Here is a 17,987-nt window from a genome sequence, read left to right as displayed (position 1 = left end):
AGAAAGTTCGTTTATTTCCAGAAAAACGAAATATGTAACAATAATGTAATTATTACTATGATATCGGCCGTAATAGAAAACCCTTACCCACCAAAATCTATAAAAATCGTTCTAGCGGTTTCCGAGAAATTACCGTGTTTCCATACTTTCTCGCTACCCTGTATATTATTCACTAGCTTGATATATATAATATTCAAAATGTTTCATTTTAATGGTTGATCCATTTTTAGATTAAATATACAATTGAAAAATTGAAAATCACTATTAGGTATTAAAAGTTATTAAAAATTGAGATTTTACAAAATATTTGTCAATATCGCGAATCGCTTCTAATAGGACTTATCATTCACAGTCATTTGTTTCGAGCTTCTGTCATATGTCGTATAATCCGTATATATTAATATTATACACAGATTATACAACATATGACAGAAGCTCCAAACAAATGACAATCGATGAAAAGCCCTATTACTCCAAGGAAATAAGCTAGAAATAGACCATTTTCGAGACACATAAAGATACAGGTAACTGACTATGTTTTTAGTTATTGTAGACCTATAGGAAGAAAGCCTACCTCTTTCCTGCCTAAAGTTCCCGTCCGTTTTTTAATTATTAACAATTTAGTGCAAAAATCGAGATTTTTTCGATTTTTTGCGCCCCATTCAAAAGCTAAGTAGTTGACATTAAATTACAAAATTTAATTTTTTAGAAAATTGAAAAACCTTCAAAATGCTGATTTTTGAAAGTTAAAAAGTTAATTTGCTGCTACGCAAGTTGGAAAATAATTGAAAATCGTTATTTGTTAATAAATTTTACTAAAACTTCCTTAGAACTTTAGTGTTTCACCCAATGTTGGATATTGGGGTACTTAACACACCCTCAAAATTTGAGACCGATCCATTTATTAGTTTAAGTGTTATTCTATTTGTTTATCCCAAATACTTTTATTTTGCAATAACATAAGACAGAAAATAATGAAGATAGGGCAATTCTGCGTATGTCAAATGAAAGTAGAAAACTGATGCTATCAAAATGTACTAAAAAAAGATAAAAAAAATTATCTAATATAGTCAAAATCCTAGTGCCAAGTTTTTTAAATTAAGTAGTTTAAACATTTAGAAAAACTTTAAAAATATTGTCTGTAGAACAAATCCTTTTAATATTAGAAAACCTGGTATTTTACATGAATTTTTAAAAATGTAGTTCAATTGGTGACTAGTCCTGGTAAGTAAAGGGGGAGCTGGGAGCCGACAAATGCACGAGTTCAAAAACTGAAAAAGGCAACTTAAAACTACTATCATTTTAAAAATGAATAACCATTTTCAATTTCGTTGCAATACGAAACTATAGCCGCATCATTATTCCAGTTCAATCAGAGACTGCAGCAAGCACCTCTACCGGTTTCGAAACGTATTAGTCTCTCATCAGAAGGCACATATGCTGCCCTCTCTGACCCAACTAGGACAAACCCCGGCGTGCAGTCACGGATTGCCACGAACGAAATGGCAGGGATGCCCTAGCGGCAACTGCTATCAAAAAACTAAGTTTTCAATCTAATAGCACATAAAACAACATCCAAAAATGCTATTCTACATCCTACCAGAGTGAAAACAATGGGAACCTTCTCTGGTAACACCTCCGAGGCTTCTACAATTTGCAAGCCATAACGGATGCTGAGACTAAGGAAGATGAGGGAATTTTACAATTTATAATTCACGTCCCATCTGCTCAGCGCGGTAAAGTTCCAACGAGAATGGTTCCCTTCGTACTCCAATCGGAGTAAATGTAAATCAAAAATGAATAACCATTTTCAATTTCGTTGCAATACGAAACTATGTAGTTTGAACTACATTTTTGAAAAATCGTAGAGGGTGCTCTGAAGGTACAATATTTGTGTAATTTTTTTAAGAAAAAAATACAAATCCCATTTTTTAAAATGGCATTGATGAGATTCCTTTTCTGTTATAAACAAATTAGCTGTGAATTAAAAAAACACATGGCTAACTTTGTCCCAAATAAATCCAGGCTAAATTTTTTGATTTAAAAATTGGTGTTAAAATACTATCTTTTCGAATATATAAAAAGATTGTTTCTACGGAAAATATTTTGAAAGTTATTATAAATGTTTATAAACTACAAAATTTCAAAAATTTTATTAGGATTTTTGACTATTAGGTCTGGATCCCGCGTGTGAAAAAAAAGTTGATTAATAGCAAGCTAAAAATTTGTTAATAGCTTAAGGGGGTCTAGTCGGACAAACTTTGATATACGGGAACAATGGAACAGGGAAAGTTTTAATTGTGGAACTGGTTAAAAATTTGGAACGGTTAGACCACGAAAACGGCAAATGTATTTTGTCCGACAGAACAGAATTAAACTCTCCGAACAGAGATTAAACTCTCATGCAAAAATCAGACTGCTATTTATCACCAAATGGGCGTTTCAATGAGTGGAACATGTAGAATATGTCAAATGACAGAAATTATGACAGGTGATAAATAGCAGTCTGATTTTTGCATGAGAGTTTAATCTCTGTTCGGAGAGTATAAGTATATTCTGTCGGACAAAATAAATGTGCCGTTTTCGTGGTCTGACCGTTCCAAATTTTTAACCTGTTCCACAATTAAAACTGCCCCTGTTCCAATGTTCCCATATATCAAAGTTTATCCGACTAGACACCCTTAAGCTATTAACAAATTTTCAGCTTGCTATTAATCAACTTTTATTTCATACGCGGGATCCAGACCTATATATTAAATAATTATTTTTATCTTTTTTAATACATTTTGATACTATCACCCTTCTACTTTCATTTGGAATACTCAGAATTGCCCTATCTTCATTATCTTCTGTCTTATGTTATTGCAAATAAAGGCCTCTGGGAAAAACAAATTAATAGAATAACCCTTAAAATAATTCATTGATCGGTCTCAAATTCTAAGGGTTCGGTAAGTACCCCAATATCCAACTTTGGGTGAAACACTTAAGTTCTAAGGTAGTTTTAGTAAAAGTTATTAACAAATAACGATTCTCACTTATTTTGCAGTTTGCGTACTAACAAATTAATTTTCTAACTTTCAAAAATCGTCATTTTGAAGGTATTTCAATGTTCTAAAAAATTAAATTTTGTAATTGTATGCCAACTATTTAGCTTTTGAATGGGGTGCAAAAAATCGACTGTTGGACTAAACTGCTAATAATTTAAAAAACGGAGACAAATTCTAGGCAGGAAACAGGTAGGTTTTCTTCTTTTAGGTCTACAATTACTAAAAAAGTGATCAGCTTACTGGATCTTTGAGTTTCCCGAGAAAATTCTTATTTGTCTGGACTATATAGTGAAACTAATACCTACATATTATACCCATAAGCTGTTCTCGACCGAACTGAGCGTTGTGTGCCGTAATCTGAAATCTGCTAGTGTATGTTCCGTTTGTGCACCGTATGCTCACGACTATTTTTCAAAATATTTTGAAAGTGTATTTTGCAGTTTTTCCATCTGATGTCATTTTGCAAAATATCGCGGGGTTTGTACTTAAAATTTTAAATTTACCCCCACCCCTCTCGGTGGAGGGTCATGGATAGTACCATTCGATAGATTTTTGAAAAATATTGAAGACGTATTTTTAAGTTTTTCGATCTGACGTTCATTTCGCCAAATATTCGCTTTTTTTGTGAAAGTTTTTGACTCACCGATTTCCTTACGCCCCGCTCAATCTTCAGATTTTTGACGTATACACTCTTTTGCATGTACTTAACTTACCTTATCTTAATCTGACAATTTTGAGAATTTTTAAGGATAGATTTTTTTTCGGCCCGCCTGAACGAACTTCCCTGTGTTAAGAGCCAATATATGGTAGAGGTATATCTTCATTGTACCAGGTTTCTCCCCATGTGATAATCTGACGCGCTCGAGTAACTGCAAAAATCCCCGCTTGTGCTCCCCTGCCAAAATAAATCGTGGCGCATGGGAAAAGTTAGAGTGGAAGAACAATAGTTGTTAAACTCGTCCGGATCATCTAAAGCAGGGAAATAATCAATATATTGTGAATCGATACGTTCCGATCGCTAAATTTCCCACCTCTCTTCATTTCTTTTTATCACGCAACGTGTTTTTTCATATGCTTTCCATCTTTTGCATTATTTTGCCGGTTATTAGTGCGCTCATTACTGTATATTTATACAAATTAATTTGTCAGATAAAAAAAGATTAAACTAGTAGAAGTTGGAAATTTAGCGATAAAAATTTATAAACTTATATTTATTTCCACATTTAGACGTATCGGTGTATATATGTTATAGCAAATGGTGTAAAGTGTTCTACTATTTCATCTTTATTACTTTAAAAATGTAGTTTTCGCATCCTTGTGTCCGTCTAAACACCTTTTCTTTGGGATCTAATCTAAACTTTGAGATATAGTATGATATAACTAGACCCAAACCCAGACATCCAAAGTAAAAGCTATCCTATATATTAATCGGTTTTAAAACGTCTTGCGACGTTGTCCGATGCCTAATTTCCATGCCCTCTCTAAGATCTATTGCGCTCATCGCCTTCGTTACTCCCTCTCTCCAAGATTTCTTGGGTCTTCCTCTCTTTCTGCGGTTTGGTGGTACCCATTGCATAATTATTTTAGGGAGTCTTGAGTTATCCATCCTCTGGACGTGTCCGTACCATATCAGCTGTTTTCTTTCTATATCTGTTGTTAGAGAGCCGTCAACCCCCATTCGCTGTCTTATCTCATCATTACATATTCTCACTCTGCGGGACACTCCTACTGATCTTCTAAAAGCGTCCATTTCTACTGCCTCCAGTTTTCTTCTGTTGTTTTCGGCTATCCGCCAAGTTTCTGCTCCGTACAATAGACTGCTTTTAATAAGAGATTCGTAGATATTGTGTTTTCTTCTTTTTCCTATTTCATGATTCCACAGTACGCTGTTTAGACAACCTATTGCTTTTCTGGATTGTGTTATTCTTCTCTTTATTTCTTCATCATCTTTCCCCGTTGTGTCAAAAACGATTCCTAGATATGTGTAATGGTCGCAGGGCATGATGATTTCATTATTTTCTAATGTGATGTTCGATAGTTCGGTACCTATTGGCAGGTATTTTGTTTTTTCTGTATTAATTTCTAGTCCTCCCCACTTTCTATATTGTCCTTGTAATTTCCTTGCCATGTACTCTAAATCATCTTTATCGTTTGCTATAACAACCTGGTCATCAGCAAACTGCAATGTATATACGCAAGTCTCTCCAAGATCTACGCCCATGCCTCTGCATTTTCGTTTCCACTCTTTCAATGCTTTTGCAACATATATTTTAAATAAGCTCGGTGATACACAACACCCCTGACGTAGACCTTTATTAACCAGGAAGCTTTGCGATAATCTGTTTCCAGTTTTTATTTGTGATGTTGACCCTTCATACAAATTTCTTAAGGCTTTTATTAAGGTGACACTAATATTCGTCTGTCGTAACATGTTCCAGAGTTTGTTTACAGGAACTGTATCGTACGCCTTCTGCAAGTCAAACATGAGGTGGGTTTCTTGATTTGTGCTTAATTTTTTTTCTATTAGTTGTTTGAGGCAGAAGATATTATCAGTACAGCTTCTTCCTGTTCGAAAACCGGATTGTTCTTCTTCCTCTTGGTCTTTGTACTCCTTCTCAATGCGGTCTCTAATTATTCGTCCATACAAACGGCTGAATGTACTAGTGACTGATATCCCTCTATAGTTTTCACATTTAAGCTTATCTCCTTTCTTATGGATCGACGAAATATAAGCAATTTTCCACTCGTCGGGTACGGGAGAACCATTTATAAATTGATTTATGCACCAAGTGACGGTTGGTAACAAGTGTAGGTAAAAGCTATCCTCCAACACCAAATTGTTCTATATGGTCCACATAATGTTCAGAAAAAAGTCACAACATTTTGAGCGTCGGGTTTGGGAGGGAGAGGGGGAAGAAATCGGTAAATTCGTAGTTTTTTACGTTTTTCGTCAATATTTCTAAAACTATGCGGTTTAGCATGAACAACCCTCCATACAAAAATGTTCTACATTACATTTGAAATAAAAAATATCCTATGCATAATCTTTCTAAAATGAACGGTTCCAAAGTTACGGCGGTAGTAGTATAATTGGTCCAAAAAAAGGCCTAACCCAAACATCCAAAGTAAAAGTTTTCATCCAACACGAAATTGTTCTATATGGTTCACATATTGTTTAGTAAAAAAAATGGGGGAGAAGTAGGTAAATTAGTAGGTTTTTTAAGTTTTTCGTCAATATTTCTAAAATTATGCTTTAGCGTAACCAACATAAAATTAAAAACAAAAAAGGTCCATAAATAATTGTTATAAAATGAACGGATCCAGAGTTACAGAGGGTGAAAAGTGGAGGTTTTCGATATTTTGTGGGAAATTTATAATATTATTACTGATGAAAGAAATTTTCTTTAACAGGATTGTGTTTTGTAAATAAAATTTGCTATTTCATTGGCCGATGGTATGTTAGTGATAAGCCCTTGCAGAAACGTCAACCTCACCACCCAAAATTATCATCAATTGCCCAAAAAATATAAACAGTATCGAACATCTCTACTTTTCACCCTCCGTAACTTTGGAACCGTTCATTTTATAACAATTATTTAAAGGACTTTTTGTTTTAAATTTTATGTAGAACATTTTTGTGTAGAACATTGTTTACGCTAAAGCGTAGTTTTAGAAATATTGACGAAAAACTACTAATTTACCGACTTCTTCCCCATCTCTCTCCCCCCAAACCGGACGCTTAAAATGGTGTAACTTTTTACTGAACAATATGTGGACCGTATAGAACAATTTGGTGTTGGAGGAAAACTTGTACTTTGGATGTCTGGGTTAGACTTTTTTTGGACCAATTATACTATACTACCTCCGTAACTTTTAAAACCGTTCATTTTAGAAGGATTATGCATAGAGCCTTTTTTATTTCAAATTTAATGTAGAACATTTGTGTATAGAAGTTTGTTTATGCTAAACCGCATAGTTTTAGAAATATTGACGAAAAACTTATAAAACTACGAATTTTCTGATTTCTCTCCCCTCTCTCCCCCATACCCGACACTCAAAATGGTGTGACTTTTTTTTGAACATTATGTGGACCATATAAAACAATTTGGTGTTGGAGGATAACTTTCACTTTGGATGTCTGGGTTATGCCATCTTTTGGATCAATTGTATCATACTAATAATAAGAAAGGTAAAAGGTAAGGTGCTGGACTGCGCTCCCTGTTCTAAGTGAAAAATAAGATTGTTTTGCCTTCGGATTGCAACTGAATAAAAATGGTATACATTTTTTATTTTGGGATAATTGTTTCCGTTTGTTTCCGGGTATAATATTAAACAGATTTACAAAATATTAATGGCAAGATTTCTTTTTAGTTCACAACCAATATCAGTCGTTCTCGGAACTGCTGACAGAAGCCATCCAGGTACCACAATAAAAGTTAAGGAAGCTAAAAAACATGAAAACTATAGTCTAGAAGATTTAAATTTACGAACTGAAAAAGCTAATTATGATATAGGATATATTAAGGTGAGTATCAATATATTGCCCCATACATGTCTTATTTATGTGATCTTATATTCAATTTATATTACTTGCGTTTTTTTTTTGTAAAATGTTTGTTATAAATTGATCGTATATTCGATTTATTAATCTCATTCCAAACTGTTTATACGCTGTTTTTAAACTAGTAGGAATAATTCAAATTTACCGCGCCGTAATGATTGTTTGTAATTGGTCCAACCTCAAACAAGTTTACTCCACTGTTATGAAATTTTGATAATAATGATATTTATAAAATTTTGACGCTATTGGCATTTCATAGGTTAAATAAGTTATATCGGAGGTTTATTGAGTTTTCTTCATTATTTCTTTAATTTACAGATTTTTAGTCTGCTTTTATATAAAAAAAAACAGTTGTTTTTAGAACTCTTTAGCGACATATTATAATATTTATGGATTACTGTCGAAGACCGACATGTTTCTAGTGACACTATTGGGTGTGAATCTGTCTTTTGAGTTTACTCCTGCTGGTTTAAAAACAGGGTATAGTAAATTTAATATTTATTTTTGTGCAAAGTTATATTTGGATGCACTGTAAATGACTGGAAATTACGATAATTTCAACCAAGCACTCGTAGCCAATATTAAGAGGAATCAAATATAAATAAAATAAAAATTCCGCCAATCAATATTTATTTATTTATACTATAATACTATAATGAAATAACAACTAAGAAAATTTATAAAATAAGAAAATTACTTATTATACAAAATAAAAATATTTGAAAGAAATAAATTCCACAAAATTAGACAGCCAATCAGAAAACCGTTAAGGAAACGCGACATACATAAGTTACCGTTAAGGCAACGCGACTTGCATTTCTAATAATTCTTCTTTTCTCAATGAAAGCTCTATAAAAATACGTATATTTGAGCTGTTATTAGTATGATGTAGGAATTTTTGTATTGTACATTGTAGGTTTCCTACCATGAATCTGTCAAAATGTCTGAGAGGAGCGAATCGACTTTACCATTGGCTTATTGTATGTTATAACATTACTTTAATCTTTAATCATTTTTAGTTGGCAGATAAAGTACCGTTTTCCGACAAGATTCGGCCTATAAAACTACCAGAAAAATATAATAAAGTACCACTAGGGACACCGCTCGTAGTTGCAGGCTGGGGGAAAACTACGGTAAATTAAGTTCTACAATCCTGAGCATAAAATTAGAGCCCCCCCCCCGTAATTTTAATTTATTTTAGAAATAATTATTATTGTTTATCTATTTTCGGTTGTAACATAGTTTGCTAACGAATTGCTCAGAAAACAATGTTTTTGTAAACATACCTTCACTTCAGAGTTTATTAAACGCAATTAAAATGAACAATTTTCCTTTGATAGACCAAATATTGAAAAGAAACAATTTTAATTTTAGTGGAAACAAAAGAAATGTTAAGAACTTCTGTAGGGAGTATTCTGTCTTCTGGCAGTGATAACAGCTTGCACGTGACGAGGAATGTTTTGGGTCAGATTCTGCGGAAGATTGTGTGCACCAATATGTCGTACACCAGGATGATCATAGGTGATATGTAGAGTCCGGATTTCTAAGCATAATACTTATGGTAAATAATACAACCAGGACTACTTTCTTTTTAAATACGAAAGAAATATGCAAAAATAAGTAATTTTGACAGCCCTTTTTATGCTTTTTTTTGCTTTTTTTAAATTATTATGCATTTTTTGAATTTTTGTGCTTATCTGGTGCTTTTTTATATACTATTATCATTTTATGCATTTGCGAACAGCAGAAATTTAATTTAGATCTATGTAGTGCAATTGTGGACTCTGATCTCCCATTAAATAAATTTCAAAATGAAAGTTTTAAATAATTTTTAGAAAAGTACTTATTATCGAAGACATGTGCCGGATGAAAGTACTCTGCGAAAAAATATGTTAATTGCATTTACAATAAAATCAGAAAAAACTAAAAACACTAGTGGGAAACAATTACACCTGGTTTGCTGTGGACGAGACTACGTATATTTGTGGAAGATACGTCACTAATTTAATCATAAGCGTACTTCACAAAGAAATCTTGACGAAGGGTAAGGGCTATTTAGTGTGCTCAAAAGAACTAGAAGCAACAAATAACAATACAGTTCCAAGATTCGTAAATGACGCTTTAACAAATTTTTATCTTCCCAAGGCTGTGCCCACCAACAAAATGGTATGCTTTTACACGCTGCACCATATATGATTGATGCTGTTTTGATCATATTATATGATTAAAATAGCATCAAACCTTAAAGTGTTTTATCCAAATCTAATTCACTGTACCTGTCTAGCACACGGCCTGAATCGTGTTGCTGAGACTATACGGCTGCAATTTCCACTTGTTAATGAGTTCATAAAAAAATGGAAAAATCCATTAAAGCTCCTTTAAGGGTGCACCTTTTTAGAGACAGATTCCCTAACACTCCATTACAATCGGAACCAATGTTAACTCTGTGGGGTAGATGGTTAGATATATATTATATATCTTTATACTATATATATATATATATATATATATATATATATATATATATATATATATATATATTAGATATATATTATATATATATATTATATCTTTATACTACGTCGAATATTTCGAAAATTTTAAAAGCTTCGTATTGGAACTTAGAGACTGCTAGCAAATCGATAAAATATTGTCAGAATGTTTTAGGTGAAACATAATTACAAAAGTTTTGAAAAAAAGATGGAAGGTATCCCTGGAAAAACTGGTCAGATAATATTAACAAAACACAATCCTGTTTGTCCACAATGATTTTTACAAAACACAATCCTGTTAAAGAAAATTTCTTTCATCCGTAATAATATTTTATCAAAATTTAGTGGTAAAACCTGCAATTTAATTGTTGTAAGTTATACCTACATGGTGAGAAAGGTCTGCAGTTTCTGCCTAAAGTTGTGTTTTTGAAGTTGAAGTGTTCTAATCTAAGAAATCTGTGAAAATTAGTGCAGTTTTGCAGTTCTCTTTTTGGTTTTTTTGGCTCAAAAGCAATTACCATTAAAAATCAATTAAAGATAAGCTCCGTCTGTTTTGGAATAATTACCAGTGGCGTGCCTACTGCTTTCCTAATTCTTTAATTTTTAATTTGACGATTATTATGGAGTGTGTTGTTTGTAAAATTATAAATAGCAGACCATATATAACATGTGACAGCTGCCAGAGGGCTACACACAGGGATTGTTCGAATCTTACTGCTAGTGAATTAAAAGTTATTGATCTTAAGGGAACCAGATTATTGAAGTATTACTGTGAAGAATGTGAAGCCGGAGTTAAATTAATTCCTACATTACTACAAAAAATTGGTGATTTACAAAACGAGTTGCAAGAAGTAAAAAAATGTGTTGAAGGTTACAAGAGAAGTGGGGAAATGTCATTGAGTGTTAAGGAAGATTTAATCAGTGAAACTATGGATAGAGAGAGGAGATCTTCTAATATTGTAGTGTTTAATGTAAATGAGTCCAAAATGAAGACCCAACAGGACAGAAATGATGAAGACTTGACTACGGTAAACACGATATTGGAAAATTTTGATATAGACAGAAAGAGCATTAAAGTTTTTAGACTTGGTAAGTTTACACCAATGAAAACTAGACCAATTAAAGTTATACTACCATCTAAAGAAAAGGTTATGTCTGTGCTGAAGAATAAACAACTGATTAAGGAAGCAGGTATCAAGATCTTTGCAGATCAAATCAACCAGCAACGTGAGTATTATAAAAAAGTACAAAATGAACTACAGAATCTGATCGATTCGGGTGACCATAGTAAAACTATTAAATACATTAATAATAGACCCACGATTGTCAACAAAAATAATATAAATAATCAAAAAAACTAAAAATTGCACCTGATATACAACTTAATACAGATGTTATATATATATATATATATAAATGCTCAAAGTGTTTTGCAAAATTTAGATCTAATTAGGGAAAGTCTGTTATGTTTTAATCCGAAGGTTATTTTATTAAGCGAGACCAGGACCACCAAGGACATAGAAGATAATGAAATAAGAATTGAAAACTATATGTGTGTTCGTTGTGATTCATCAAGTAGGTATACTGGTGGAGTGTTAGTATATGTTAAAAGTGACTATAGATGTTCTGTTGTAAGAAAGTATGTCCTTGACAAAAATTATTGGTGTGTAATTTTAAAAGTTAATTTTTTAACATCAACTTGGTACATAGGTTGCATATATCATTCGCCTTCATCATCAGATGCTAGGTTTATGGAAGAACTGGATAATATTTTTGATTTTATTGTTTCAACGAACCACTCTTTCATTTTAGTGGGCGATTTCAATTTAGATCAATTGTCAAGAACTTTTTATGTCAAAAAAATAAATAATCAAATGTTGAGCTACGGTATTTGCCAATTAGTTACAGAACCTACTAGAGTGACAAATGTATCTAAAACACTGGTAGATTATGTCCTGTCAAATACTAATATCATAGTAAATGTTCATGAAACTCCAAAATTAACTGACCACTCCATTATTTCTGTTAATCTAAGAAATACTAAAAGTACAGAGCATTAAAATGTTAAGAAATTTAGAAATTTAAGTCAGAGTAATATTTTGTATAATTTAATGTATTATAACTGGAATTTGAATTCTGTTGATGTTGACTCGATTTTTAATGAGTTATTTTTAAATTGTGAGATTGAAATCAATAAAACAGCACCTATTCAAATCTGCCGGTTTAACTTAAAGCTACCTTGGTTTGATAACGAAGTTTACTCTCTTATAAAATTACGTGATAATGCTTATAGAACTTTTAAAACAGCACTTGAACCGTTTAAACAGGAGTTGTGGAGTAATTTTAAAAGATATCGTAATGAAGTTGTTAATTTGTTAAAAACTAAAAAAAAATCTTTATTATTTTAATAAAATAGATAGATTTAGACACAACCCCAAAGAAATGTGGAGAACATTAAAAAATTTAGTGAACATTAAATCCAAGGGTTCACCTCAATATGTTCAATTTGAAACAGGTATGTATTCAACATGTCAAGATAGCAAAGAAATCGCTAACCAGTTCAACAGTTACTTTGTTTCAAGTATCAACAATATTGTTGGAGCTTTGGATTTGAGGCAAACCTGGTGTAATAAAAATAGTAACTTATACCTACCAATAAATAAATTTAAATTAGTATCTTTAAACGAATTATGTATGTATGTTAATAAATTAGACAGTAAATGCTCAGTTCATGATATATTAAACGCTAAAATTCTCAAAGACATTTTTGAAATAATTGGGCATATTATACTAAATTTAATAAATACTTGTCTGTCTACTGGTACACATACGTCAAAACAATTGTCAAAGTTAATTTAAATTTGGAAATCTCTCCGAAAAATATTAATTTTTGGCGGATTATTTGATTTATACCGTTCTAATTTAGTTTGTTTAGTTTTGTTAAACTTTTCCTTATTTAGTTTACATTTTGAAAGTGTTCATAAGTTAAACGTTACTTGAAAACTCCTCTATGGAGTCATCTAGTGGAGGCGAACCGCCTGATATTGAGAATTCGATGGATAGTAGCTGTGATTTACAAGATTTAAATGGATTTCTACCCAACCAGCCTCAAAATAAGATAAGTAGTAGTATTAATCTTAACAATATTAATGAAAAACAAAATACTTTAGTAAACTCAGATCAACCAGAAAAAACCAGGCCTGTTTATTTATACGAAAAAATTGATTTAGGACCTTTTTACATTTTCATTGAAAACTCCAGTTTAAATTTTACAGGAAAATTAAACGCTGTTAAAATAGGCGAGATCCTATTTACGTTACATCCAGAAATTGACAATTATATAAAAAAAATTGACTCAATCGGACGCAACCGAGTTAGGGTCTCATTTAAAAATTATAGTAGCGCAAATGCTATAGTTACCTCCAAATTCCTTATTCAAAAAAATCTGACCGCATACATTCCAAAATTTCAATTGTTTAAACTAGGTGTAGTAAGGGATATAGATTCAGATATATCGGAAGAATATCTTAAAAATAGAATAAAGGAATTTGATCACCATTGCAAATTCTCGGTTGAGTATGTGAAACGAATAACAAGAAAAATAGTAGCAGATGACAAAGTAATATTTAATCCAACAAAATCAGTTATTGTGTCTTTTAAATGCCAGAATATACCCAAGTATGTAGTAATTAATCATGTCTTACACACTGTTGAAAAATACCAGCAAAAGGTAATTATCTGTTACCACTGCTATAGGTATGGGCACATGAGTAAGCAGTGTAAAAGTAATCCTCGCTGTTTTAAGTGTCATGAATCTCACCTTTCCGATTCTTGTTCTTTATCATCGTTTAACAAAAAATGTCTATCCTGTGAAGGTGAACACTTCACTAATGAATGGGAGATATGCCCAGAATTTGATCGCCAAAAGAAAATAAAACATTATATGTCTGAAAACAGCTTATCTTTTAAGGAAACAATTAAACTCTTTCCTAAGATAACTTATGCATCTATAGCAGCCAATAATTCCTCAATAAATTCTCATCAAACTCCAAATATGAATGCACCATCCTCTTCATATTCCTTTACTCAATTGTCCACGTCTCAAACATCTTCCAATCAGTTCGCTCTACCTTCAGTTTCAAATAGATATACAATAATAAAACCACCAAAATACAAACGACCTATCTCTTCCTCACCAGACCAAGTAACAATGGAACATCAAAAAATAATAAAGTTAAACCCCATGTCCAACAGACCTGGTGGTATTATCACCTCTTCTTCGTATCAATCTACATTTAATCCAGAACAAGGATCTAAAATACATGAACCATCAAAAGAATTAACAGAATTAATATCAAATATAGTTACAAGTATTATCTCTAATATAAATCACAAAAATTTTGAAATTCCAGAAAAATCAGTTCTAGTAAATTCAATTCAATCAGTTTTAAGTTCTCTCTTATATAATAATGAATAGATTGGTAATTTGTCAATGGAATTGTAGATCGGCTAACTCTAATAGAGAAAACCTTATCCACCTATTAGAAGACCAGAAAGTTGATATCGCATTATTATCAGAAACTAGATTTAAACCAGAAAAGTATTATAACTTTCACGGGTACAATATTGTCAGAGACGACCGCTTTTCAGTAACTGTTGGCGGTGGCTCAGCAATTTTAATAAATTCAAACCTATATTACGAGGAAGTCACCATGAAAGTAGATTTAATAAACGTCAATAAAGTAGCAATAAAAATAAAGTTTAAGTCATATACTGTCACATTTATATCTATGTATGTTCCCCCAGGAACCAAGTTATTGTTACAACAATGGAACAATTTCATAACATCTATAGAAAGACCATTTATAATAGGAGGTGACCTTAATGCTCACCACATTGCCTGGGGCCTAGACAACCAAACAGATATGAAAGGTAAAATCTTGATGGACTGTATAGACGATAATAATTTAATATTCAAAAATGATGGCTCTCCTACTTTCTTTAGGAACTTCTCGAAATCGGCAATAGACCTGACCATTTGTACTCCTGACTTAAACCACCTGATCACTTGGAAAACACTTCAAGACCTATTTGGTTCAGACCATACACCTATAAGAGTAGAGTTAGAGGATCAACCAACTCATACATATAATCCATATTCACAAAAGTGGAATTTAAAGAATGTCGACTGGAAATTATATGAACAGTATTCGGAAGATGTATTCTCTCAATTTAAAGATATAAATTCTTATGAACAAATTTTGCACAATATAAATACAACTGCATCCTACTGCATCCCCAAATTTAAAATAAAAAAACCGACTTCCAGAGGAAAATACTGGTGGGATTTAGAATGTGAAGAAGCAGTCAGAAGAAGACAGGAAAGTTTTTGTATATTCAAAGAAAATCCAAACCATGAAAACCTACTTAAGTATAAAAAAGATGATGCACATGTCAAGAAGATCACTAAACAAACTAAAAGAAATAGCTGGAGAGATTATGTCGGATCCCTAAATAGGTCAGTCCCTATTAAAGATGTATGGTCAAAAGTTAACCGAATAAAAAATAGAAAAACAAAGAACAAAGTCCCTGTTATTCTGTCGGAAGCTTCGTGGATAGAAGAGTTCCATCAAAATATCACACCGCCGTCTGCAGAATTAGTAATTCCTGATTTACAACTAAATGCTCTGTACGACTATCCAGAACCAATCCGTTTCCTAGTCAAACCATTTTCTGCCACTGAACTAAACTTTGCGTTGAAGAAAAACTCAAATTCAGCACCAGGTGCCGATAATATCCATTACTCGATGCTATCAAATCTTTCAAGAATTGGTAAGGCTGCACTACTAAATATATATAATGAAATTTGGATGCGCCGCATAAAGATTCCTGACGATTGGCACGTTTACACTATTATCCCGGTTTTAAAACCAGGAAAATCATCAAAGAATTGGGATTCTTACCGTCCAATCGGTCTGGCTTCCTGTATACTAAAAACATATGAGAGACTTATTAAAAACCGTCTGGAATTTTGGCTAGAAAAGAACGACCTATTACCAAGAAGTCAGTTTGGTTTTAGAAAAGGTAAATCCACACAAGATAGCCTCTGCCACTTTTTAATAGACATTTATAGTTCCTTTACTTATAAGAAAGCAGTTAGTGCTTTGTTCTTAGATATAAAAGGGGCTTACGACAACGTTAATCTTCACATACTATACGCGAAAATGTTGGAAATAGGAATACCCGAGATAGTAACATGGAACATCATTAACTTATACATTAATCGAGCAGTTCACGTTAGATTAAATCGAGATCAATCTAACTCCCGATACACATCTTTGGGACTACCTCAGGGTAGCATCCTAAGTCCTATATTATATATACTGTATACTGCTGACTTAGAAACTAAACTTCCTCAACACATAAAAATCCTACAGTACGCTGATGATGTTGCGATATATGCAGAAAATAAGTCAATAGAGAGATGTAATAACTACCTTAAATCGACATTGAATATTATAAAAAAATGGGCTACCGATAATAACTTAACAATATCAGAGAGTAAATCAACCATTGTTACCTTCACTAAAAAACGATATGTTCCTCAAAGCCATCTACAATTTGATAATACTAGTATTCCTTATAAAACTTCAATAAAATTTCTTGGCGTATTTTTAGACTCCAAATTAAATTGGAAAGAACACACAAATTACATATTACGAAGAATGGAAAATGCAATGAATATCATGAAGACTGTAAGTGTCAGTAACTGGGGAGCTGATCCAAACATATCAATATTACTATACAGAAATTTGATAAGATCAATCTTAGACTATGGATCTATTTTTTATGGCTCAGCATCAAACTCTGTACTCCAAAAAATCGAGAGGATCAAAAATAAGGCACTTAGGTTATGCACTGGTTATCTTCGTAGCACACCTATATTGGTCATGGAATGTGAGCTTAATGAACCTCCACTTTCATTACGCAGGGAATACCTAAGTGAGAAATTTATAGTTAAAACAGCGGTTAACGATAAACTGCTATTAAATAAAATTGTTCATTTAACCACCTCATACCTAACTCATTATTACTGGGAAAAAAAGAAACTGCTTTTAGTTGTGGAAAGCTTCCTCAACGTTTCTAATTCCATTGGCGACATACACCAAATTGAACAAAGCTCGTCTCGAAAGCTAAATTATGAAGATTATTTATCTCCAGTTAACTGTCATTTAAGTAATATTCGTGCGACAGACTTCCTTACTAAAATAGACCACCTTCAGTGTGTACAAAAAAACTGGGGGAGTTATCAGAAATTATATACGGATGGTTCAAAAATGGAAGGAAAAGTTGGATATGCTATATATTACCCACAAAAAAGTATAAAAATAAACAACAGATTACCTGATAAAATGACAATTTTCACAGCTGAACTCATTGCAATCAAAGAAGCATACAAAATATGTATTAATCAAAAAGAACTCAATTATGTTATATTTACAGACTGCCAAAGCATTGTAAAGACATTGAAATACAATGTACATAATTTTGCAGAAAATTATATCATCAGTGACATCATAGCAATGAACAGTGAAGCTTTGAAATCGGGCAAAAATATAATATTGTGTTGGATAAAAGCACACATTGGTATAAAAAACAACGAAATAGTAGATGATCTGGCTAAAAAAGCAACAACGAAGGAATCCACTCTGCATACTTATCAACTTCCTATGGGAGACATAATTTCTATTATGAGATCTATCAAACGGACGAAATGGCAGGAACAATACAATAATTCAGACAAAGGAAATTATTACAAAAAAATCCAGCCTACACTTCCCATCAAGACATGGTTTAATCAAGTTTCCAACAAAGGCTTTATCAAAA

General features: G+C 32.3%; 2 protein-coding genes across 4 annotated transcripts in view; one reads left to right on the top strand and one right to left on the bottom strand.

Moving 5' to 3' along the window:
* Positions 1-17,987, bottom strand: part of LOC114330024 (guanylate cyclase 32E) — a 965,459-nt gene that overhangs the window by 800,339 nt on the left and 147,133 nt on the right. The window lies entirely within an intron of this gene.
* Positions 1-17,987, top strand: part of LOC114330026 (trypsin-3) — a 95,284-nt gene that overhangs the window by 41,771 nt on the left and 35,526 nt on the right. For 2 of the 3 annotated variants that reach the window (XM_028279323.2, XM_028279321.2), the window contains exons 3-4: positions 7,419-7,572; positions 8,628-8,741. In XM_028279323.2, the coding sequence (XP_028135124.1) occupies positions 7,419-7,572; positions 8,628-8,741 (268 nt within the window). The remainder of the gene's footprint in view (positions 1-7,418; positions 7,573-8,627; positions 8,742-17,987) is intronic. The other variant, XM_028279322.2, reaches the window with a different exon arrangement.

Source organism: Diabrotica virgifera, chromosome 1, assembly GCF_917563875.1.
Source record: "Diabrotica virgifera virgifera chromosome 1, PGI_DIABVI_V3a".
Lineage (NCBI taxonomy): Eukaryota > Metazoa > Arthropoda > Insecta > Coleoptera > Chrysomelidae > Diabrotica > Diabrotica virgifera.
The sequence above is the reverse complement of the archived record's forward strand: the minus strand, read 5'-3'. Positions and strand labels throughout refer to the sequence as shown.